Below are 26,637 nucleotides of genomic sequence, written 5' to 3' on the forward strand. Positions count from 1 at the left end.
TTACAGGAGTATCACAGTCACTTTGTACAGTAATAGAAAGTAAGTAAAATCCAGTCTATAAAAATGCAGTGCTGTTGTAACACTGAAGTTCTAACACTGACTATGTGGCATATGCTCTTTGTTTCATGTATTTACCAGCAATTCTGGCACAGAGCTGCTTGTTTTGCTTTTTGATTAAGGATCCCCTGAAGTTACACAGACGTCGCTAAGTTGGTATTTTGAGAGGTATGTACAATCAGGACAGGCCTTGGATTAACACAACACATCAACAGAACAGAAAAATTGGATTTTGGTCAGGACTATCAGAACTAACTGTTAACCATCAGCATAAGAACACAACCTCAGTTGGTGCCATTTTTAATGATTAGAAATAATACATTGTAAAACAAAAAGTGAAAAAATTCCAGCGTGATACTTATAAACAAAGAACAAATAGAAAACAAAAACCCTTCGGTTTTGCCTGATTTGTAGTATTTATCATACAACAGATCATTAGTCTGAGGTAACACCAGTACTAATTTTTTAGTCCTCCAAGGACTACTCAAAAATTAAGAACAGTGATAGCAATGCATGTTATGTTAAAAGCGAGACTTGATTATTAAGTCAAGCAAATCTGTTACCCTTTTTAGTTAGGGATCTGTGGCTGCAAGTATAAAACTGGAAATAAGTCTATACAGTAGGAACTACAGAACACTGGAGTCCTGCGTGGCATGTTGCTAGCCCCTGTCAGCAATTAAGAGTACAGTTGATTATGTAAAAATCAGACATTTCAATACAGTAAAGACTTTGTTCCAGAATAGCCCTTAAGAAATTTAGAATACTGTTAGTTTGCATAAAATAGCCAAAAAAAGATGAATTCAGAAGTCCAAATTTTGGCATGAGGTAAAACCATATGCATTTATTTCATCTGCATTTTAGATTTAGTATGCATAAAATTAAGTATGTTGACTGTAATGAATTCAGTCATACAAGTGCAAGTCTTCAGCTAGAATGTATTTTATGGCAGTTTATTTAAAAAATGTACCAGTAAATCATAAAAGAGGGATCATGTCCATTTAACGTTTATTGAAGTATACAGGAGGTTTTCTTTAGAATCAAATATGAGCATGAATATATGGCCAAACGTAAAATCTATCAAATTCAGTGAAAATTTTCTGACTTTAAATAGTAGCTGTAAGAATGACCAATATATATTCTTTGTTACAACCGCCCTCACTCTACAAGTAAAAAAAAATAATAAACATTCAGTAAACATTCTTTCCTAAGGTAGTTTCCCTTATATATCAGTGATTTATCCATTTTTTGTATACATAACTTTTTAAACATACCAATCAGTGGTTCTCACAATTGAAAAATAAAAGCACAAAAAAGTTTACACTCTTGTACAGGTAAATAAAAGATCATTTTTAATTAAACTGTATATCCTTAAGGGCATAGTATAGTTTCAATTTCATTACCTATTACATAATTAACTTCTTACATACAAATATTGACATATTTGGCTTGTGCTTCAAAGCCGTTGTGTCTACAAAGTCCATGTCAATGCGACTCATAACTTGAAATCAGTGGGGACATCTTTACTGCTGCTGGGTTTAACCTGTTCGTGCAACATGGTCTCTTCTGAGCTTGTTGTGGCACTGCATTTTTCTGTGGAGTCGTCAGTGTCTGGATCCAATCCTTCAGGACAGGGAAGTTTTAGAAGTTCTTCCCGCAACTGAGCTGTATGACGCTGAATATACAAACAGAAGTCAGTGTAGAAGGCCATAGTTAAAACAATACTTTTCACAACATCAGACAACATAAGACAAACAAAAAGAGTGAGTAGAAAAGGTTTAAATGTACTGTTTTAGTGACTGGATCAACTTCTCCTCCATACTGAAGGATTAGTACTTTCCTTTTATTGACAGAATAATTAGCAAGTGCTGCTAGGGACAAATTAAAGGCAGTCAACAGAACTGCAGCCAACAAGTGCATCAATATAAATGCTACGCTATTTGTCTTGTGGTTGAGTCACATTTGTGTTTGGTGATTGCAGCAGAAACTGGCTCGGACTAGGTAGGTCATACAGCCCAAACAAATTCATAAAGAGTTCATGATGAGATCTGTTACGGAGACAGATACGCAGAGATTTGTATACTGATCACAGTAACTAACAAACAGTAACTTCACTTTGAAGACCAGTCACATTGAAACAATGCAAGTCTAGCAATAGAAAAAAGAAGCCTTTAAAAATTCGGGGTTTGTATCTCAGGGGAAGAAAAAATCCCAAATATAGGTGTGTTGTCTGTGCAGGCACAACATACACAAATGATAATACTTGGCTAGGAAGGCAGAAAGCATTTATAATGGTTATAATTTGATTAAAGTTAACACAGGTAAAAGTGGCTGTAGTGGACCACAGCTTAGTAACTGTGCTTGTCTACTCTAAAAGCTTGTCTTCTGGCAAGGAATTGGTTCTAATGCAACTTTATCATTAACGTCTACCCACCCTTACTGCGAACAAAAAAACCCCTCTGTATCTTATGTAAGTATTCATAGAAAAACAGGCAGGACAGGTGGTAAAGGAAAGTCCAACTTGTAGAAAAAAACCTGAGAAAGTGGAGTGCACATACATTTTATCTCTTACCAATTAGGAAACTTAGGTTTCTTTATAGGTTTTAAAGTTGCCAGGGTTTTCTATTAGCACCATTATAAAACTCAGTCTGTGAGCAATTTTATTGCCCTTTGTCATCTTTGGATTAAAGGACATGAAATTATAAAAATCTCACCTTTAGAGCTGCTGCATGGTGGGACATAGTCCTGCCTACCCGTTTGTCACTGCTGTACTGCTGTATGTCTGCTATCCACTCCTCACACTGAGCCATGATCTCCACTCTTTTCAAGTAAAAGTGTTTGTGGATGACCTGCAAGAAAATATTCCCAATGTAACATGCATAGAAGAACCATATACTTAAACAATACCAAATCTGCAAGACATCTGTGGGTCTAACTGAATATAAGGAAAAAGACAATCAGTATAAGGATAATTCAGCATTGAACCAGGCTGGAGATTAATTGTGGAATTTCTGTCCTTGGAGGTTTCCAAGACCCAACTGGAAAAAGCCCTGAAGAACCTGGTCTGAATTCAGCTGATGCTGTTTTGAGGAGCTCATTGGCCTGGATGTCTCTTCCAGTCTGTGTGAACCTATGATTTGTGTGCAGCCTGCCATTTCAGCAGTTGCTTGTGTTATCTGAGTGCAGGGTAAATGAGTACCAGGAATACAAGAAGCAAAAGAGAAAGTGATAGCAGATTGCTACACACATTCTTCAGTTCAAGGATGAACTTACTACAAAGGCACAATGTATGGACGTTTAAGTTTGCACACAAGCAGTTACACAGATACAGTGTTAAGGCTTTTATTGCTTCCTTCACCACCCTATTTTACTAGAGAAGCACAGGTCTTCCCCTGTCTCTAATCACTGGCTGCCCGAACAGAAAACAGATATGCACAAATGCTGTCAACAGTAAGAGCATGGGAACATAACATGCTTCTGCAGAGAGAAAAAGGATCATACCAGCTGCTACAGAAGAGATGCAATCGCAGTTACATGCCCTAGGCAGAGGCAGCACCTCTGGGGACAATAGAACTCCCAGGCAATAGTAGTTGAGCTTTCCACAGTTTCGGAAGGAGCAAGTATTTGATTGGAGAGTAATTTTGGTATTTAAGTACACGTTTGCGTTTAAAAAACCCAACCAATCAACCCTCACACAAAGTTGTGAAACTTTGCTTAGTGTTGGTTTTGTCCTAAACATTTTTCTAAAACTGTGAATGGTAAAAGAAACAATAAAATCAAACAAATTTTATTGAGCACAGAGAGTTCTTGGCAATATTGCAACTTAATTGGCAAAATCATCTTTCCCTCCGGAGGTTAGAGAATATAGCTATCTGTCTAAAGAGAAACTGCATATTGAAAGTGTGACTTCAATTCTGGATGCATTCCTTAAATCCATAATGGAGCTTGGAAGAACTCCCAAAGACTGGCAGTGTAGATCTCCTCAGCCTACCTGTCATTTAAGACACTAAAGAGAAGACAGCTGAGATTTTTGAAGACAACAGATCTCAGGATGTAAGTTCTGAAAGACTTCAGTTTTCAGTATGCCTTTGCATTTATGTTACTGAATTGATCATCACTGTTAAGGTTCCTAAGATAACCCCACAAAAAACCTAGAGGTCTTAACAACAAGCAAGTCTCCCGGGGAAGTACTCAGATAATCTGAGAGATGTGTTTTCATTTGGATGGGGCCGCAGATGGAATCCAGCATTCTTCCAAAAGCTGCCTTTTTCATACCAGCAAGTGAAAAAGCTGAGCTGCAGAGTAAGCACAATATTGCTGAGACTCTTTTGAAGGAAGCTGCAGCAGCAGTAACCTGGGATTCAGTTACCAAATGCTGTAATACTGCATATCCTTCATTTCTGTATATGTGAGAAGAAACACAGAGCATTACTGTCAGGGAGCCCACTGCTTTCTTATATTTTCAATTAATTTAATCTCATTGTACTTCGAGAACTCCTTTTGCCAAAGTGATATCGTTACATTAGCTGGAAGAAAAGGACCTCTTAGCAGAGGTTATTTGATTATGTGTCACAAGATTATCATAGTCTTCTACTTACTGTCTTGGTATATCTGAAGTGTTTCCTGTTACTTACTTCAAATTCATGTTTCTTGGAAAAATACTTCCTGTTAGTTATGCAGACTAATGAGCAGACTAGTGCCCATTTGTAGGCCTGATCAACAGTTTTTACAGGCAATGTAGAAGGTACCACTCGGCATTAAGAATGAGCTGAGCTGAATGAACCATGTTCTACCAAACTGCACCAATCCTCTGTTCAGGTCAGCCCCAACTTGTGTGCAGTCCCGTTTCCCAGAAAAGAATCTGTGAAGTCAGGTGCATCCTTATTCACTTCAGTCTCTTGAGTCAGTTGCCCCAGGCTAAAAACTCATGCATGATGTTTCCAAATATTTGCATTATTCTTAATGCTCAAACAAGAGAAATATTTACTGTGTTTCACAAAACCTACCTCCTTAAAACACGGTGACGGATTTCTCATTTGTTCAAGCATTGCCCACTTGACTGTTGCCTGTCGTATATTTCCATCATATTCTCTGGAGCTCTGGGTACCACTTGGAGTACCTCTTGATCGTTCATAACCTGGTTCATTAAAATATGGTTCTGCTACCAGTATTAGGGATTGGACAGACACTAACACCTGTCGAGAGAAGAAACGAAATATTAAAATTGTGCTACCCAAATATTTTTACAAATATACATAATTCTGGTCACCTTATGTGAGTGCAAACCCGCTTCTATTGCAAAGTACTTTCATTTGTAACACAGGCTACATCCAAGTTTTTAAACTGAAACCAGCACTAAAAATACAAAAATACCAAGTCCTGTGACTGTGTATTTGGCTCGAACACTAATTAAATGACAAATGTCAGTTCAAAAAAACCCCCAAACCAAACAAACACAAAGATAGAAATATAAACACAAGTCAGTATTTACAGGAATGTCTGACTGTACCCTTTTCTGAAAGAAAGTGTATTTGTTAAGTTCTCAGTCAACAATTTTGATTTTTTTTTTCCTGTGGCTGAGCTTGCTAATTCCTCTAAATCAGAACTAGATGGAAAAGGAATGAGGGAGGTGAAATGCCAGGTGAACCATTGAAATTAATCTTGATCTACATATTCTGCCATTTTTTCTTTCTTTTTTCTTTCTTAGCCCTTTCATTTCATATTTTACAAAAAACAGTGTCATATGCCATTAAAACAAAATCTCAGTATTCCTCTTTAAATAGGAAAAAAAAATGTTGTCAATACTATATTAACAAAGCACCAACTATTCAGTGATTAGGAAATGACAGTTTTCCCTCCTTCGATTCTATGATGCAGCACATGTGGGAATAGATGTTTACATAAATACAAGGCATTTAACTATACACTCAGATATCCCTAATATAAAACAAATAATTAAATAGATACATAGGGCACTTAGGAATCCAAATGTATATGTACTGCATATTAATGATTTGATGGCTTGCTAATTTTTCCAGTATCAAAACATTCATCCCTGTCAACTAACTTTTTTATTAAATGAAGGACAGATCTTTCTTATATACTTAGAACCAAGCTCAGCAACAATTTCAGGGATTACAATTCTGCACACAAACTTAGTTCCAAAACTGTAAAGAATTCAAAAACAGAGATTTGAACACTAACATTTCCTCAATAATTGAAAAGCTGATGATATGTTACAGATGTAGGAATGGCATTTCCAGCACTGGGCATACTTAGGTGCAAGATATCCATGTCAGGGCAGCTGTTTCTGGAACTGATTCTCCCCCCAGCCTGGATACAATTTAAAGCTTGAAGACATTCCCTAATTTAGCAGCCCAGTTTGTGAATTTGGATATGGAAGACAAAAGTCCTCCTTTTTCTTGGTAGATGCAGAATGTACAGCTTACAACAGATAGATACCATGCCAGTGGCAATTCAAAACTTGGGTTCCTTCACAGGGCAGTGCCCTGACAACTAGGTAGTTCTGCTCTGTGCTTATGTGTGGCATTCTCCCAGAGCTTCTCTTGTTGCAAAGCCAGCACAGAAGTGTTCCAGCTTTCCATACTCTCTGCGGTGTGTACTCACTCCACAGACACAATGCTAAATCAGTAACTTGTATCAAAGCAACAGTCCAAGAATCAGCTGAATGACCCAGGTTAACCTCAGTCCCACTACCATCTCGTGGGAATACTCCTTCACTCCTTTAGGTGCCACTGCACCTTGTTAGTTTGTAGTTGGGTAGTGGCTGTGCTTTAATTATAGCAGAGAAGGGCAATCTAGGGCAATCTGATGGATTGGGCACGTAGCTGTGCAGCGGGAAAAACGAAGTAGCATCCCTCAGTGAGCTGAGAAGGAAAATCAAACAAGTTTTTTTGTTCCTCAGGCAGGTGCTAGTACATGATACTGTGTGCACCATCACAGTCTCCTGTACCCGCCCAGCATTCAGCTAGAAGAAGCCATGGCTATTTACTGTCAAACCTTACAGAATGTGCCTCACAAATCAGGTTCCAGCAAGCAAACCAAAAAAGGCAGAACATTAATGCAAAAGTGCTAAGCCAAGCCAGAGTACTCTAGGGCCGAGGCTTCGGGTACCAAAGGTGTTTTGGTGATCTGTGGCCTTTATGTGTTTCAGGAATTAGCTGGGTTTTGCTTTTTAAAAATTTTGTATTTTAGATCTATATAATTGTTTTAAGTAGCTATGGTAGAGAAATTTGACACTGCAGCATTGTACTTTCTGGGCCCGAATAAGCAGTTGATACCTTGAATAATAACTGTAATGAATGAGAAACTCTACACTGATCTTTCAGTTTACCTGGGTTATAAAAGTTAATTTCGTAAGTATTTTGGGTGGTCTGACAATAGTTCAATCTCTGAGCCAGAAAAAACATGTAGTGCTTAATTCTTTCCAAGCAATTTATTTAGTCCTACAGCTGTTTTCCAAGTAATAGCTATAAAGTGTTTTTCTCCCAGTATGGTGGGGATGGGACTTTTTCCAACAGTTTTCATACTATTTTCAAAATGAATCTCGAAAAAAACTTTTAAATTTTAAACTCAAATGCTGCATGTGATTTCTAACAATCAAATCTAACACTTTAATCTAAAAAAAAAAGGACTCTAGTGAAAATAAGACTTCCTAATACTCCCACCTTTCTACAAGGATTTTACAGTTAAAGTCCAAAATTGCAGTTCATCTCTTCATTAAGAAATTTTATCTTGGGAGACTTGCAGTATGTAAGGAAGTCTTGGATACCTATCACAATGTTTGTCACTCCCATGGTGAAAAAATTTTTCCTAACATTTCATCAAAATTTCCCATGTCCCATCTTGTGTCAACTGGTACTTGTCCTAGTGCTTTGCATCTAGAAGAGGTGCCTGGCTCCATCTTCTCTATCCCTTCCCCATTCAGGTATTGAAGACAGCAGTAAGATCTCTGCCACTGGTCCAGCCACTTTTCCAAACTCTTAGAATACACATCTCATCGGTTTGGCTACAAGGTGCTAAGGGAGACTGTATCTTGCTGAAGTCAAAGTGAGCTACATCCACTGCTGTCCCTTCGTGCAAAGCCAGGCACCTCACTTTAGAAGGCAAGGGTAAGCTCTGTTCTGCCCAGTAAACCCACACTGCCTGTTCTCTTGTCTTCATGTACTTGAAAATAGCTTCCAGGATTATTTGTTCCATAATCTTCCCAAGGACCACAAAGTCTTGCTGACCAGCTTACAGCTCCCCAGATCCTCTCTCTTGCTGATCTTGAAGCTGAGTGTGAGATTTGCCAGGAAGCTCCTTTGATTGTTCTGACTGTCAAAGACGAGAGCTGATGGCTCTGCAGTGATATCAGCTGGCTCCCTCAGCTAACCTGGATGCACTGGGTTTGGTTCCAAGAACATGTGGGTCCAAGCAGCTTGAATATTGTTTCCTCTGCTGTAACTCCTCATTCTCAAAAACCTTCCTAGTCAGGGCTCAGAGACATGTGAAAGCAAACCTTACCCCTAAGAGTGAGGCAAAGATGACCTCTGCCTTTTCTATGCCCCACTGAGCAGTAGGAAAGCCTAAGGAAAATTTGTTCTTTTGCTGCCAGTATACTTACAGAAAGCTCTTCTTGTTCCCCTTTATATCCCTCACCATTTTAGAGCCCAGCAGAGCTTTAGTTTTCCTAATTTCTCTCCTGAATGTTTGAGTAATGTCCTTTTATTTTTCACAAGTAGCCCATCTCCTCTTTCTGCCTTCTGTGTACTTTCTTATTGCAGTTGATCTTAGGCAGGAGTTCTTTTTTACCCATGCTGGCCTTCTCCCTCTCTTGCTTGACTTTCACACACTGGAACAGATCATTCTTGAATTTTTAGGAGACTGATCAATCAGTTCTCCACAGCCAAATCCTGAACAAGCTGAAATCTGTTCTGCTGAACGCAGTAATTCTATTATACTGAAACAGAAACTGTACAGGCTTCTAGGATTTGGAACAGAAAATGTACCTTGTGCTATGTAATTACTCCAAAGAAGGAATAAATTCAGAAACTGCCATAGGAAAGAAGCTTTACTTTTATTTAATGCCTGTGCTTATGAGTCAGTGTATTTCTATGAAATAAAGCTGCAAATTATATGGACTCCATGTCCTTATAATGGTATTTATAAGGACTGTATGTCCCAATAAATTCTGCTGTAATGTAACACTAATTGTTATTGAACACAGTATAGCTACACTGTAACTCCCTGCACCTTTATTCCTCTTGTAGACTTCGGAGGAGCACAGTTAGTGTGCACTAGTGTACTACACTTTCTCATCTCTCACAATGTGGAGTCTCTTTTGTCTTTATCATAAAAAAACTTGTGATAATTCCAGGAGGAATTATCTTTTCTTTTTCTTCTTTTTTTAATTTTAAAAAATAAAGCACTTCAAAGCATCTGAGCAGAACCGGTGCAGGAACGATCTGCTCTTCAAGACAAGACCAATAAGAAATACTGGTTTCAAAGAGCACTTTGAAGAACTTCTCTACTCTACAGTGTTCCTTTTCTAGTGTTCCAAGGGTGTTTTCTGGACTTCTGTCCTATTTATGTTTGTTTGAAGAAGAAAATTCTGCTTTAAAAATTCTACAAAAAGAATCCTTAGGACCAACAGACCACTTACTACTCCTAGATGACATCCTGAAGAGAATGAAGAAATTGCTCACCTGCAAAAAACTTGATGTTTGGGGATTCCATTTCTCTTCTGGCCTACCATGCCATGTGTTCAGTATGCTTAAACACACCTGAAAAAGTGATGTTATTAATACCACAAATATTATGACAAAACTGTTCTGCTTGGACAGCACAGAATGTTAACATTACATTAATTTATTTTTTATAAACTTTTGTATAACTTCATTCTAAAAGTCAAATTTGTTTCCTATCACAGAATCAATTAGGTTGGAAAAGATCCTTTGAGATCATCGAGTCCAATCTATGGACAAACACCACCATGTCAGCCAGACCACGGCACTAAGGGCCACATCCAGTCTTTTTTTAAAGATCTCCAGGGATAGTGACTCCATCACCTCCCTAGGCAGTCCATTCTAATGTCTAATCACTCTTTCTGTGGTGAAATTCCTCCTAATGTGGAGAAATTCCTCCTAAACCTCCTCTGGCATACCAATGGACTCCTCTGGCAGTCCACTCTAATGTCTAATCACTCTTTCTGTGGTGAAATTCCTCCTAATGTGGAGAAATTCCTCCTAAACCTCCTCTGGCATACCTTAAGGCTTGTTACTCTAACACAGGAACCAAGTTGACCTACCTTGCCATCATTGTAGAGGTTTGGATTAAATCTCACGCTGTGGCCTCCAGTTGTTTCCAGATTCACAAGTGGGGGGGAATTAGGATAGTCTTGTGGGAAATACACATCAAATTCAAAGCAACCATTTGCGTAAGGGGTGTCTGCAGGACCAGTAATGAGAACCTGTTAAAAAAAAGAAAAACTCTTAACCCCCTCTATCCTTTTATTTGTCACACAGTTGAGATTTGATAAATTACATGAAGCATTTTATTTCCACATGGTACTTAGCAGAAAATATTATTAGACATCATAACCATACACAGGCTGTCATTCTGTTCATTTTGATACTGTGGGTAAGTGAAGCCTTTGTGAACATTCCTTTTTCCAGATTACAAATGGAAAGCAAGACAGAAGGAGGTAAAACTCTTCTCCATATTGGATGCTATTAACAGAATGTTTCCTCTGGTCCAGAGACACTCTGTATACAGAGACACTCTGTGGTACTTCTTCATACCTACTGCCTACCACTTAAATGGTCACAGGCAAAGATACACTTTGACCATAATGGAGAAACAAAATTAAAGTTTTCCCTTTGGAATAGCTGAAGAAGAATGAACTTTGTTCTGGGAATTCTCCTTGGCTGACAGAACACTCCTGAGGCAAATGGACTCTCCCTGCCAAGTTATTGAGGAATCAGAATCAGACTCAAATACTACTTCTTACGTTAACGTCTGGACAGCAGTTAAAGTACACATGAAATGCTTCTGGTTTTTCCTAAGATTTAAAGCACCTTCTTAAAAATTTATATGCCAAGCTGAAGAGAGGAATAAAAATAACTTTGCTCCTTTACCTTCATTATGTCAAGCCGCTCCTCATCACAACGTACAAAAACGCTGGATGAGGATGAGAGAGGCAGTGAGGTTGAAAGAGTCACAGCTTCTTGAGCAAGACGTCGGGCTCTGGCAGCACTGTTGGCGTCACTTGCATTTTTTACCTGAGACATGTAGTGGTAATTTACTTTAAAAACCAATTTTCCGTCATCGTCTTCAGAAACCATTTCAAATGTATCTAGAAGAAAATTTTAATGCATGAGGAAAGGAGTGAAGTTAATAATGAATTAGTCTTGGATAAAGATTCTGACTATTAAAATCAGGAAAGTTTAATTTACATTACACTAATGTACAAAACTACATATTTTGTGAGTTAACAGTGATCACAGAAAACAAAGCATTAACAGTGCTGGGTTGAAATAATTTCTGCAGCAAATTTACAAGCTTTCACATGCAACTTGTCACATATACACCATTCCCAAATTGGAAAGCTACCAGCTACTCCAGATCAGGAATATAATGACACGAATACACAATAATGCTAATAATGGAATTTGTGTGATGCCAAGTGCCAATGGTATTTACTTGTGTGCTGGTTGCAATGTTATCAAAGAATCACAAAAAATTACAGTGGAGCTGGTTTTCTTGAATCACTTGCTACGCAACATCTGCAGCTCGGCTGCCAGAGGGAAAAGCTCCCATTACAAACCTCTCTATCTCCTACTCTTGGCATATACTCCAAAAACATTTGTGAGAAAAACTGCTTAAAAATACAACAGCAAAGTAAGGTTACTGCAAATGCTGTCACTGCAACTAAAAAAATACTCAGAGAACACATTTTTGCAAGAATTCTGTACCTTTTTTTGGATAAGATACTATTAGTTCTTCACGCCTTTTTCTTTGATAACACATTCCCCCTATGGCCAAAGTAAGGACTGATTCCCATCACATTATCCAAATGCAACATATTGCATTCCATGAAAGGACAGTGAAATTTACCACAGTTCCATTTAAAAAACACGTTTTGATTTGGATTCTATTCTATTTAAAAAATAAAAGCTACATAAACATATACATATAGAACCATATATGAGCTTTAAAAAAAAAAAAATCAAACAACACTTCAATGTAATTTGAGAACTGAAAGACTCACAAATCATTACCGTAATGAAAACACAAACACCATCATTAAATTCATCTAGTCCCTCGAATTACTCTAGCATATGCTTAAAATATTTCTTATTAGTTCAAAGCGTGCATGAGTTGGTAACCTGAAAATATAGACTTATTTAATTTTAATATGTGAAAGTTATTAGTGGTCACATATGTAAAATAGTTGTTAACTTTTAAAATACTAAGGAATTCCATCCAACAGAACACATATTTCTTCAGTGTCTGCTTTCTAAACACAAACATTCACACTTCTCAACCTACCAAACTGGAGTTTTTTCATGACAGCCACATACTTTTCTTCAAGAGACCGTAAAACAGACAAAGGCTTGGGCTTCACAGCAGCCTTTTTGGAGTATTCAGCCATCTTCTTTTCTGTTATATAAAATGTGATGATTATTTGTAGTTACCTATGTAATTCTAAGACAAGTACAGCAAGTGTTTGGGGATTATTTAAATTGAAATAACATTTTATGGTTACATTCTTTTGCAGAGAAGTCTCAAAACTGGGCATCATTCAGGATATACAAATCTCTTTTTCTCACTACTGTATATTTCATTATCTGAACAGCTTGAAGTAAATAAAGGTCATAATCTCAGCTCAGAAATAATTAATGACTGCTGCTGTTATGAATATTTTTTTATTGTTTCTTTTATTTTTTTTAATTTAAAACAAGAAGCTTGCTTGTGTGGATGGCTATTTCCACATGAATTCTTGGACTCTCCAAAATCAGGAGCTGATTATACATGCCTTTAGAAAATCCACTTCCCTGATTCAGCTACCTTATCTTTAGTTTTCTTTACTGGACAAGCAGATGGTGCTTTGAAATTCCGCTGGTTCAGTCCAGGTTTTAGACTTTTTTTCTGCATTCATCTAGTCAATGGTTAATCTAATTGATAAGATTTAGTTTTAAAAGCAAATGCCTTACTCTTAAAGGTCACATAAGTTGTTCTTTTCTGCCAAGAAAAACAATAATAAAAAAGGTGCTACGTACCTGTGCTGGAAGTCGTGAGGTTTACTCTAACTTACTTGAATTATTCTGTTTCCTGATCAAAACATTTAAGACTACCACAAGGTTCCAACCACCTTTGAAAACGCAGTCAGTGGTTGGGGACAGAAAGGAAGTATTTTGTCTTGCTTTTAAGCTGATTTTTAAGTTATCTGTTAATGACTGCATTACAAATAAACACTATATACTTTATATACTTATAAAAGTATTTCTATCTTACCTTGGTTTGCTTGGCGCAAACTGGTGGTAGCAGCATAAACTATCTCCGCAGTCTTTTGGATGTCTGGTACCAAAAGGGTCAATCCCTCTGGTTCTTGGTCAGAAGTATCTGGTTTTACTCCTGCTTTAGCTTTGTCTTTTTTAGACCTGTATGGGGCAATGAAATAGGATACAGCATGAGGGAATATTTTTCAGCCAGAATATTTGTAAACAGGGAAAAACATCAAAGCTAAAGGAATCAAGATTAAAACAAGCCTTCTAAAATGGAATGTCTCTCTCTATCTCCAGGTTAATCACTGAATGTAGCAATCAGTTGCGACAACACTGAACATGCCGTCCTGCTTTGACAAACAGATGTACATCTGATACAATGAGTAAAAATATGAACATAAAGCCAGCAACACCAGTATAGCAGTTTCTGCTTCAACCTTTCAGTACTCAATTGTTAAACTGCATGCTGATCTTATGTTTGCACACTTCCACTAAGTACTAGAAAAACTTACAAAATCAATCTGACAAAGATCATGTCATGTCATGAATGTGCATTTCATCCACGCAGACCTTGTGCAAAACTAAGTCCTAAACAGGTAATAAAGTATTCTTTCTTGCTACACAATACACTAGCAATTACTGAAAATACACCAATGGTAAAACTGCAGGAAACCTCTAGTGAAAATTCAGAGCATGTATATGAACGGCAACCCAGGCATCACAGGACAGTAGATCAAACATGACGTTTGTATCTCTCTGCAGTTCTCTTCTGGGCTACAGAGATTTAGACCTTTTATTTCAATGAACAGTTTAATGTAACAATTTAAAAAATCTTAATATATAGAAGGCATCTAGATTATGTTGGATGTTTATAATCTAAGTATTGCAAATTAAAATGTCAATTTAAACACCTGAAATTTTTCTAATGACATAATTTTAATATACAGTATACACTAACACCGTTGTTTGATAGAAGCTAGTTGCCTAGTAATTTAAGATATATTTAAATATTTAGATTGTGACAATCCAGTCTTTACTAGCATATATAGTCAACTGTTGAAATGAAGACAATGGTATTTGATATGAATGTAACCTAAATGTAAAAGCTTCTATGTTTTAAGAACTAACATAAATTTACACTGTCATCCTGCAAAACTTAATAGATTTTAATGCTAACAGCCCCCAAATTATTTTTTTTAAATTTATAAATTTTTTGTTTCAATAGCACTTGTTCATATTAAAACCCAAACAAGTTCAACAGCCAAGATGCACTGGTTTTCTCTTTACCACTACAATATCTAGATGCAAACCAGAGAACTATCTACAGAGGAAAAAATAGCAATTTAATGCCTTGATGTACCAAACATATTTTAGCAACTATAACATTTCTGTATTTTATTCTAGACTGAAATTGTGCATAATGAATGAGTCTCTAAACTATTCAGTAGAGGTGATTACAGTAATATTGAATACAGTCTTTGTACTCTACCTACTCAAATGAGAATATCCCTAGAGCATGAATAACAAAATTCATTACTGCAGCACAGTACATTTTCCCTGTTCCAGATTTGATCCAAAAGGATGTTAGCCCATTGTTGACTTCAAGCAATGCTGAGCTTTCAGATCCTCAAAGTTAGGAGGAAAGCACCAGAACCAGCACCAGGCAGCATCTGAGGAACAGTTTAAGACATAGAAGCAGCAGCTGCCTCTCCCATTCATACTGTCCAAAATCCTCGTTGTTGCATTTTTACTTATGGAAAGCTAGGCCAACGTTTTTAAATAACCTACTAGGCACATTCAGAAACATCTATTTAAAGCCACTAAACCTCAGTGACAACCTGTTTTAATGCCACTGACATACTAGCAGCTACCAGTCCCAAGAAAGGTATACAGATTTAGATCTGCCTGCTACTGACGTAGAAGCCTTAAGCTATTTGCTACAAAACCCTTGGAGAAATTCTGGCTGAAGTGAAATGTCAGTGGGCTTTATCAAAGAGAAAGATGTGTGAAAAGCCATATAAATGTGCTCAGTGAAGGTACTGAAAGAGAAATGAATTCTTACAAATACGTTTTCAAGACAGTTATCTTGTAGGTCTTTCATCTTCCACATGATTTCACAATTTAAACTACTCGGTTTTTTGTTTTTCCTTCTACTTTGTCTCAGAATAAAAAAAATTAAGGTGTTTGCCCCACTAAACAACAAGCTTAACAATTCCTATATATATAGTGAGTTACTGACAGAAACCACCTCAGCAGACAAAGAATATATATCCAGTTGAAGCAGTAGGAAAAGGAGACATCTAATCAAACACAAACTTTCAGTATCAATAGTATAATTTCCTCTCGTTCTCCCTGCTGTATATAACAGTTACATTTCAGCATTTTTGAACTATCAAAAGAGAATGTATTCTCCTAACATCTCCTTTGCCACCCCATGCTGTCCACTGTAACCATGAGCACAACAGACAAACCTCCCCCTTCTCCTCAGAATATACTTTTTAAATCAAGTGTTTGCAGAACAGCTCTACCCTGACACCTGTAGTTATCTGGGGCTTATGTGATGATCTACATTACCAAGCTGCCTAACTTCTGAGTCAGGCCATAACTGTGGAAGAACAGGAAGCAAAATGCAGAAATAAATCTAATTCAGACACACTCTCACCTCACCCCTGCCCCATCCTGATGTCATTTTTTACCTTGATCCTTCCTAATCAGGGATTTCAATCAGTTTCTTAGGGAGTATAAGGTAGCTGGTATCACAAAAATCCCAAGATCAGACATACCGCATCAACATTTGGTTTTCTCACACAAGTCTTCCTTGTATAGTCTAATGGTTAGTTAGGGTGAAGATAACTTTTCCCCCCACTTTTGGGGAAAAACCCAAATGATATTGCCACAACTTGCAAGACTCCTATTAGTGATGACCTCCAGTTTTATTCCCTCATTTTGTTTTCCTACCTTTATTTGATCCAAACCTTTTGCTATAAGAATACCAATTTAGTGCAATCAATCCCATACAGTCCATAAGATTATAGTATCATAGGCCCATAGAAGGGTCTGGATTGGAAGGGACCTCAAAGATCACCTAGTTCCAACCTCCCTGCCATGGACAGGACACCTCCCACTAGATCAGGTTGCTCAAAGCTCCATCCAGCCTGGCCTTAAACACTTCCAGGGATAGGGCATCCACAACTTCTCTGGGCAACCTGTTCCAGTGCCTCACCACCCTCACAGCAAAGATTTTTTTTGTACTGTTTAATCTAAACCTACTCTCTCTCAGTTAAAAGCCATTCCCCCTCATCCTGTCACTACATGCTCTTGAAAAAAGCTCTCTTGTAGGCATCTGCCTCATTATCTTATTCTCTACAACTTTATTGTTATACACAAATAGTTTGAGAAATATAACAGTACTTTACAGTTTCTTAGTTTATTTACAATCAAATAATGGTAAATCAAATATTTCCCTAGACTCTAGATGGGAAAACCTGTCAAAGGATTCCCAGCAGTATGTACTTTCACACTGACCATAATTTTTTAAAGTTCACACAGCTTTGCCACCTGAGACAGAACTGAACTTCATTGCAGACATGAGCTATTACACTTAATTTTATATTTCTTTTACATGAGAAGACCACAAACCCCCCTTTCTAAAAGCATATCCTTAAAACATGGTTTATAATGATTATTAAATAAACGCATTTTAAAAGAAAATAAAGAACAGGTGCACTATAAGATTAAAATCCCATGTGAAACAGCTGCGGACCTGAAGATGGAAGTGTGAAGCTACTCTGTGTGTCATACATAAAAATGTGTGTCATACACAAGTGCTTCAGAGGCACAAGTAGAGCCCCAGCTCAAGAGAGGGAGTTGTTGCAAATTATAGAGCTCTCCCACAACTGTATCAAGGAGGAGATGAAATACCAAAATTAAAATGATAAACCCAGTAAGATCTTTCAGCTCTTTCCTTGCACTCTATCAGCCTGCATATAAATTTATGTATGCAGATAGCTAACAGTTTTATCAAACTCCTGAGCTTTAATGTAGGACAAACCTTTATTTAAATGTTCAGATTTTCAGTGTGGAGGAGGAGCCAAACATTTAATTTAGACACAGAAACTTCCTCATACAGTTTTTCAATCACTGAAGAAAAAGCAGAGAAAATGTCAACTCATATTTATAGGGATGACAATCACTAACATATTTGCTAGAAGAGACAGTAATGTACATGCTAATAATTTAAGCCATTAATTTAGCTTGTACTAGAAGACGACAGCCTTCTCTTCATGCTGTGCTAAATGAATAATGAATGATACGCTCCCAAGGCAACTTTAATTTTCAAAGTCAATACTAATACTTACTCACCCGTGCCTGATACTTAGAGGTAAATGTGATGATACAGAATGATACCCTTATCAAAGCATTCACAGAGTAAAGCAAATGAACCATTCAGCCCCTGTGTACCACAGGGACAGTGCTTACAGCACAACATTGCTCGGTCTCAGATTGACACTCAGTTTCCTGGGATAAAACTATCATAGGTTTGCAACCACAGTATCATTCAGCCCTCATTGTCTCCCCACATTTGTGCCTTCCAGCAATTCACAGATTCTTAAACAAATCTCCTGAAATCAAGCAAAACAAGCAAGGGACCATCCCCCTTTGCACATGACCACTGGTAAACACTGGTAACCTCCTCTGAGATGGCTCCACATACTCCTCTTGGAGGCTTCAAGCACTACTTACAGGCACTAAGCTGAAGCATTCCAAAACAGCAGAGGCTGCAAGACTGCTCCCTGCAGACAACCATCAGCTCCAAACATGAGCTTGAGAGTACAGCAAAAGGAACCGACAGTTGTTCTGTCTTTTAAAGAAAAATCAATTAAAAGAAATTAGGCCTTGATTCTTGGGGCCCAATTATAAAGAAAACATTTTGTTGGCAAAATGCACCTTTGCACATCGAAGTTCTGCAAAATAGCAGTGAAGACAATGAAAAGTCATAGGAGGAAAAATGCTTCAGGCCTACCTGGTTGTATCTAGCATCCCCATGCAGCACAGTTAGCAATTTTAGACACTGGCTTGCTAGACTACACATCACACAAATAAGCAATCAGCTTATTTTGCCAAAATTAACCATTTGCCACAAAGCTCACCCAGCAGACGGTGGTTCCGATGAGCCTGCTTTGCTACACGTCAGCACCTCTGCAGCAGAGGGCTCAGCCACCACAGCAAACTACTGGCTCAAACTCAGCCCTTGTAGCAACATCAGCCTGACTGCACTGCAATGAGTGATGGCTTTTGACTCCCTAGCAGTCAAACAGTCATGAGAAATCATCTCATACCTAAATGTCTTCTCCTTATCCAGAAACTTCCCAATTTTCTAACAGAATATTATGGCCTTTGAAAGTAAAGGAAATTCAGTGTTAACTGGAGTCCAAAACTAAAACGGCTCCACTTAAATTCTGGACACAGCTGCTCCAACATGGAGATGACATTTGGTAGATGTGCAAGTTTGCTGCTCAGATGATAGGAAGTTTTGCCTTTGAAACTAGAACCCATAATTATGTTGTTGTTCTGGCAATTTGACTTAAAAGGAACAGCAGATTGTCCATCTAAGAAATTCATGCCAACACTTGCTTATATTTCTGGCATGCCTTCAACTAAAATGCTGAGAACTCAAACCTTCTACCCCAATGATTCCAGGCTGTTCAGCCTGTCGGTGTTTTCATCTTTGTCTATGAACTGCTTAAAAGATAAACAGCATTATGCTTAAACCAACCAGTGAAAGACAAGCTTTCCTTTTCTGCTGACATATCAAAGTAATACAAGAAAATTGTACAGACATTGTAACTGAATCAACCAGGGAATTCTTATCAAATTCATCTGATGCTAAAAATAATACTGATTGTGATTCTAGAATTCTTCTTTGTTTTCAGATCTTAAGTTGGCACTGAAGAACTAACTAGTCATATCATGTTTATTTTACAAAATTAAAAAGAGGTTATGAGTAGTAGTCATGTGCCATTCTCTCTTTTTAGAATTCAGCCTGGGGAAGTGACATGAGAAGATATAGGTATCCATGGCCATTAAATCTGAGGCTAATGGATGACCAGATCAGCAAAAAAAAAAAAGCTCCCAATCAGTGATTCTGGTGGATAATTACATACATATATATTGGAAATGGATTACATAGAAGCCAAATATATTTTCTTTTTTATTTTAAGAAGATTACAATATACTATGATATGCATAATATTACCAGCAAGCACAAGCTGACTTTTTTAGATGGGTATCCAACATAAAGAACTGGTTTTTGTCCTTCCTAGTTCTGTTTCTTTTACACTAATTCAGCAAAAAAAAAAATCCCATTACAGGTACATTACATGCTTGATATGCAAGACTAGCAATCTCAGTCAAGGATTAGAGAAATTTCTGGGTAAAGTCCAGTTCATCAGCAGTTACTAGAAAGAGTTTCCATTAATTAGATTCCTTCTCAGTGAGTCTTTCAGGTAATGGCTGGTAAATACTCCAAGTTTAAAGTGGGAGAAAGAACATTCTACACACACCTTTTCCTGACATTATATTTACCTTCTTTTCATGATGTTTCAGCATATGCTTAGGGATAGCACTAAATTTCACAGAGAAGGACAGGTTATTATTTCTTAACAAGCTGTCTTCTAATTGGAAGCAAGTAAATGGAATCAAGGAGCCAATTAATTGCTGGATGCAGAAAATTATTAGAATAAAGAAATGAAAATTTGTATTGCAGCATTTGCAGTTACCAATGAAGTGACAAGACTATGCAAACCTACCAGCTTCTATGTGTCACACCCAAAACATTCCTTGTAAATAGTACAGTAATACAGACAGATAGATAGATATAAATACAAATCTAGATCAAACAGAAGGTATGTTTTCACTCTGGACTGCAGCATCCATTCAGAAACATATACAGAACTGAATCTTCTTTCACTTCCATATTCATAACATGTAAGAACATATGTCCTGGTTCTGGCTAGGACAGGGATTATTTTTGCAGTAGCCAGGAGGAAGCATGGCCAGGACCCAGAGATTATTCTATAACACCTCACGTCACTGCTAGGGGTGGGGAGAAGGGAGTCTTCCAGGGAGAAGGGGTTCCTTCCAGTTGAGTAAGCATGGTGGAGGGAGAAGTGGGGTGGTGCCAGTTCCGAGCCAGAGGGAGAGAGGTCGGGTGGCATCAGTGAGCTGGCGGGAGCGGTTGGGGTGGTGTGGCTGTAGTCAGGTCAGGCTCTGTAGTCAGGTCATTTTTGCATGTGAATCACTCTCTCATTTGTGTAGTTTTGTTATTAATATTTTTGCTGTTATTGTTAATTTTCTTATCTCATTGCTGTTTCCAGTAAATTGTTCTTAATTCAACCCATAATCTTTAGCTTTGGTGCCTCCAATTCTCCTCTCCAGCCTGCCACAGAGGGAGAGGAAGGGGGAGGGGGAGGAGTGAGAGAGGGACACTGTGATTTGGAGAGTCTCAGTGGGAACACTAAATTGAGGAGTACTGTTCCTTAACCACAACAACACAATACAGTTTAAATGAAGGTTAGGGCTAATAAAAGTGATTACCTCAGTCGGTTGGTATAGGTATCTACACAGGTCTTCATTTTAGCCAACAAAGTCCCAACAGAAGCTTGTGACTCACACTGTTCTTCCTCCTCTTCACTACTTTCTCCTGACAGAGGAAGAAGTAACGGTACCATGGATGTGCAGGATGCAATAGCCCGGAGTAATTCTAGCAGAGCTCGGTAAAGGGGAACGTGTCGGGCCATATCCAAAACTAAGAGAGACAAACAGTTTACAAAAATTAATAAAATTGAAGAAGATCCTTCCACTCAGTACAGATGTTTTAAATAGAACACCTAGATATTAATAATTATTAAAATATGAATAACATTTAATGGTAAAATACAGCATTTTGTATTAGCCACTTATAATTTGTTTTAATGGACCTGTCCTGAAAAATATTGATAAGATGCGTGTAAAACAAAGGTTAACAAAAGACACAAGTGGACAAAAGTGCTAAGAGGATACCACATGCTATATTAATTTCTAGTAGCTTAATATACAGTCCTGGCTCCAGTTGTATGCTGACAGTAACCATAAGCAAAAATCTATGGAGGAAAAATTGTAACCTATGGCATAGCAGAGTAACATTTGCTGAATCTAACAGCATTAATAAAGCATTAATAAAGACTTTCTTGTCACCCACTTTATTTACAGTTATCTTCTCCTTTGGGAAAATTTGTTTACATTATTGCAAGAATATTTACGGCCCTTAAATGAAGTTATCTACTTAGTAGAAGTCCAGTTTTGCTCCTTTTTGTGGAGAAAGTATCGTTTTAAAAACCATTATGCATTCTTTGGGGCATGCAAAGGCTCTGAAGGAGATGCAAATTTTATCTCCATACATATGAACCACAAAACAGTACAGATGTGTAATAATATATACTAAGCAAACCTCACTGTCTTACTGCTTTTCAATGTGATGTATATGTATTACAGAAGTAACTTTGGGTAGACTATAGATATCAGCTCCTCTGATTAGGAAAGACAGGCAGAGATACACAATTCTAATGGATTCTCTAGCACCACATTGTTTATTTTTCTTTTCCACTTGTTTGGACAAATATGTAATGGATGTCATTTCAACTGACTTTGTATCATTAACAGAAATTCTGAAAATGTAGCAATAGGCAGATACTTTAACACAGCTGCCTCCTCTGTCCCTAGGACATGCTATTTTTAACCTAACTGCAGAAAAAATTTGCTCTAGTTTAAAGTATTCACAAATGACTGAGTTTATGATAAAATAAATTTATGCTTTTTCCAGCAAAAAACTGCAGACAACAAAAAGCCCCTGACAACTTGCATTAGGACAGAACAAAGCACAGAAGAACTCTTTAATGTTTCATTTAGCGCATCTCATCCTCCAAGCTAAAGCAGATCACAAACTTTCAACTCCTGTCACCAAACCCTCAGCTCTAAATACAGCACGATGGGACAGTATAAATAGCCAAGCTAAATTCAAGTAGCCGGTTTATGCAGGTTTAAAGCTGGATTTATCTCTACCAGGAGTTCTTTGATCAATAGCTTGCTATTTATTTCTTGAATATATTACAATGGCACAAACTCTTAACTGGGTGAAGTGCTGTTGAAGAGGAAGAAAATTTAGTGAAACAAAGTATTAATCTGCCAGGCCTGGTATCATGGCTCTAAAATTATCCTCTGTCAAAGTATTCCATATATTTAAAGAAAACTTCACTGAATTTAAATATTGGCATTAAGAAAACCAGTTTCAATTATCTGTTAATGCTTACATTTTTTATATATATTTATATGCATATATATATATATGTCTCCATTTCTTATGCTCAATCTCTAGTGAACAATGGTTGCCTACAGAAAAAGCCCCACAACATGCAAAAAGGCCTTAAATTAAACACAAATAGATCTGATGATGTATGGATTAAAAAAACCCAAACAACAACCCACAACAAAACACAAAAAAGAAAAAAGAAAAAGAGGTGGGGAGGGGAAAGAAAGGGCAAGCATAAAACCTGGCCATAAACCCCCTCCCACCTGTAGAGCTAAAGACCAAGTGGCTCCTCAGTTTAATTAATAGCTGTTTATTATGAGGATAGTGAGTGAGGGAGAGATATGACCTCTTAGATAACCACAGCATTTCACTCTGGAAAGCTTTTATTTATTTATTTTAACAATGAAATTTTCATGAGGCCAGAATATATAATTTTGAATCCTTCAATGCTGGCTTGCCCTCTCTTTTGCTAAATGGATAGTTAAGTTCAAAATTATTGTCATGAAGGGAACTGAACAAACATAACTTTAAAATGGGAATGTTTTCCAGAAAGATAGGAGAGACTTCTGGTTTTAGCCGATTCAATGCACTTGTACTGCTTTGCAATTGTTCCCATGCGAAACAAATTAAATGCATTCACTTGGTTTCAATTTAAACAACCTTTTAGGGAACAAATACTAATTTCTTTTACCTTAATGCCAGATTCTGCTAAACTCAATTTTTTTATACCATTATGTGTCTTATATTATTTTTCTCCAGAACCTTTATTATACTTACTAAGAATTATGACTCATGCAAGTGTGTTTGTCTTTCCAAAATGCAAGAATTCCCCTCCATACCCAATCTGAATCCCCAAAATGTTCATCAAGACTGGATATCTAGATAAATATCGGAAACACTTGCTGTAAAGAACTCAAAATCGGCAAATTACTGTTTATTATCTTTCTTTGGCAGTTCATCTACTCCTTGCTCCTACTCTGCTTTCAATTGAAAGAGAACGCCAAGCTGACTACAGTGTATGTTTTCTGCAGATATAGGTCTGCTTTCTAAAATAGGTGAAAAAGACTTGAGCATTTTTTTAAGCTCTGTGTAATTTTTAAGACACAGTGTTTAAGCCACTAGGACAACAAGACACTCTTGTAAATTACCCCCTTGGCCCAGGTTTGCTCTTTGCTAACCTGTCCACCTCCTCCTGGTGTGACCAGCTGACCCTACAGCTGTCCTAACAGCACTTTTCTGCACTGAGAGAGGCTTAGCAATTCCAGCAGTGTTCCAACTAGAACCTCAGGCTGTACCACGCAGGCTCCATCATCACCCTTACTGCTTTTAGTGTTTGCAGCGTATTTAGTTGGTATTTATGATAGATGTCTTTCCTTTAGATATTATTATGTATATATTTAGGGAGAGTATTTCAGAAATATAAATGATACGGCTTTGTTAAAAAAAATTAGATCCTGTAATGAAGTTCTTTAAAAGAATTGAATTAAAATACTACAAACACAAATTAAAATATAAAATACAAATCTGCGCATTAAAAAAAGCCTACTTCCATCAAATAGAAGCAATGGATTATCATCCTCTTATACAGGTAATCCTGCCAACTAAGATGGCAGCAATATGGATTTCAAGCAAATGTAAACTTCAATGAAGAAAAGTGTTAAAAGTAATCCATTGTATTCTTCAAAGTATGCTGTTCCTTGGGAACACACCTAACTTTTTTTTGCCTGGCTGAAGTGGGCAATGAAGGTGTAGCCTAACACTTTATTTGAATTAATAAGGTAGCTTCTTTTGTAGGAAAAAAAATCCAACACACCACAAAACAGAAGCAAATACATTTGCTTATAGCAGAGTTATAATTCGAATACCATTAGCACACATTTAATATGTCAGAATCTTTTTATATGGACACTTCAGTTGTGTAAGAAGGCACTAACAGTTTGATTTATATGGGCATGTACATAAGCATACCAAACTGCAAATACACAGCATTCCTAAGAAAATGAAAAACGGAGATTAAAATTCTTGACTTTGTAGAAATGGCAGATGGATCCTCTGTTATACCAGATAACGACGAACACCTTTTACAAAGAGCTCACTTTGGTGCTCTCAGGCTCCCGCACTGAGTACACCCGGATGGTCCTGGCTGTTAGGCTCACACCAGCTGTGGGGTCTGTCACATCCGTCCATTTTTGTGCTGTTGGTGCTCCCTGATTCTGTGAGGCAGTGAAGTGCTGAGGAAGGTCCAACTCCTAGCACCAGAAACCAGTTCAGAAGCCTCCCCTTGTCAACTCTCAAATAGAACTGCTGCCCCCGAGAGCCCTGAATGTTCACTAGGTTTCCTGAGCATTTCTTCAAATGACTATAATATGCTACGTAGTTATATCAAAAGAAAAGATTGAATTATTTCATTACTAGACTCAAAGCAGGGATTTGCACTCAGGTTTTATCCTGCTTCCTTGTCTGCCTTGAACAGGGCTGTCAGGACAGGGCTGCCTGGTGACAACAGTGTTTTCTTGGAAGAAGTGCCTGAAACATGGGTTCTGCACCACCTGATCAAAGCTGCTTCCCCTGCGAGCCTGCCATGTGCTTCTCAACTTATTCACTAAATACACATGAAGGTCTCACCTTTTGGCTATACCAGCAGTCAACGAGTTCAACCAGTAGTGCATAAAGTGGAGCACAAGGCTAAAAACTGCTGCTGAACCTGGACTGTGAGCAGCCAGCTGCAGCAGACCCGCACCACAGCCCCTTGCCAGGGGCCCACAGGCAGCTGTGACAGCCCAGGGTGAGGGAGCAGGGCCAGGAGGTGACAGAGAACAAACAGCAGGTCAACATCACCACGGGGTGGGCAGCAAGACGATGTCAGCAGTGCTCCTGAAGGCTAGAATTCCAGTGTTAACACAGGCAACTCTAGCAGCAGCATCTTTATTAACATCTTTGTTTTATTAGTTGCAAGAATTATGAGTGGACATGTCCAAAAAACAGGACAATGTCTTATTGTCCCTGCTAATTAGTAAGGAAGTTCAGAGACAACAGGCAGTGTACATATTTACATATTTATTAATTCCCATTAAAAAAAAAAAAGTATCTTAGATCTAAATTTATTCTGTTGCATTTAAGAAAAGTAGAAATAGCAGCAGGGTCACTGCCATTTACTAAGATAGGTAGAGATGGCAAACATCTGGAAAACATCTCATGGTTACGGGGATAAGGTCTCCCATTCCTTTGGGTAATAAAGGTCAAATTTTACTGGAATCACTACAATTCTGTTAAGCCTCTTGCCACAATGTTTGCAATTTAGAAAGACACTGAAGGCTAAACAGGTAAAATATAAGATATTTCATAAAACTAAATCTCCCTTATATGCTAGTAACAATCAGTCTGATTTGGGTGGAGGGAAGAGGAGTATGACTGAAGTTATTTTAAGAAGTCTTGACTTAAACAAACTGCTGAGCATCCTGCCTTTTGAAAACTACAGTCTTTCACATGCCTGAAGTCTTTCACATGAGATATTAAGGCACTGATCCCATTTTTTAAAACTTCTAACCTAAGCCTACTTATTCCTGGGAAACAATCTATTAACATTCAAAGATTGTGTTTGATTTGAGAATGTTTCAGTTGTTTTCCACACATCTATTTATTCATCACTAATATAGATCTATTTCTTACAAAAACCTAAGACTGCCCATATGCAATTACAACCTTAATATAATGAAAAGGCATATGAGG

At 37.6% G+C, this 26,637-nt stretch overlaps 1 protein-coding gene across 7 annotated transcripts in view; it reads right to left on the reverse strand.

Moving 5' to 3' along the window:
* Positions 1 to 328: 328 nt before the first annotated feature.
* The window catches only part of BIRC6 (baculoviral IAP repeat containing 6), a 170,976-nt gene continuing 144,667 nt past the window's right edge, over positions 329 to 26,637 (reverse strand). For all 7 annotated transcript variants that reach the window (XM_064648546.1, XM_064648544.1, XM_064648542.1 and 4 more), the window contains 9 exons: positions 21,159 to 21,369; positions 13,573 to 13,718; positions 12,607 to 12,717; positions 11,193 to 11,410; positions 10,364 to 10,525; positions 9,762 to 9,839; positions 5,061 to 5,249; positions 2,769 to 2,903; positions 329 to 1,729 (listed from right to left, as the gene is read on the reverse strand). In XM_064648546.1, the coding sequence (XP_064504616.1) occupies positions 1,550 to 1,729; positions 2,769 to 2,903; positions 5,061 to 5,249; positions 9,762 to 9,839; positions 10,364 to 10,525; positions 11,193 to 11,410; positions 12,607 to 12,717; positions 13,573 to 13,718; positions 21,159 to 21,369 (1,430 nt within the window). In that variant the 3' untranslated portion in view covers positions 329 to 1,549. The remainder of the gene's footprint in view (positions 1,730 to 2,768; positions 2,904 to 5,060; positions 5,250 to 9,761; positions 9,840 to 10,363; positions 10,526 to 11,192; positions 11,411 to 12,606; positions 12,718 to 13,572; positions 13,719 to 21,158; positions 21,370 to 26,637) is intronic.

This window comes from Pseudopipra pipra, chromosome 3, assembly GCF_036250125.1.
Source record: "Pseudopipra pipra isolate bDixPip1 chromosome 3, bDixPip1.hap1, whole genome shotgun sequence".
Taxonomy (NCBI): domain Eukaryota; kingdom Metazoa; phylum Chordata; class Aves; order Passeriformes; family Pipridae; genus Pseudopipra; species Pseudopipra pipra.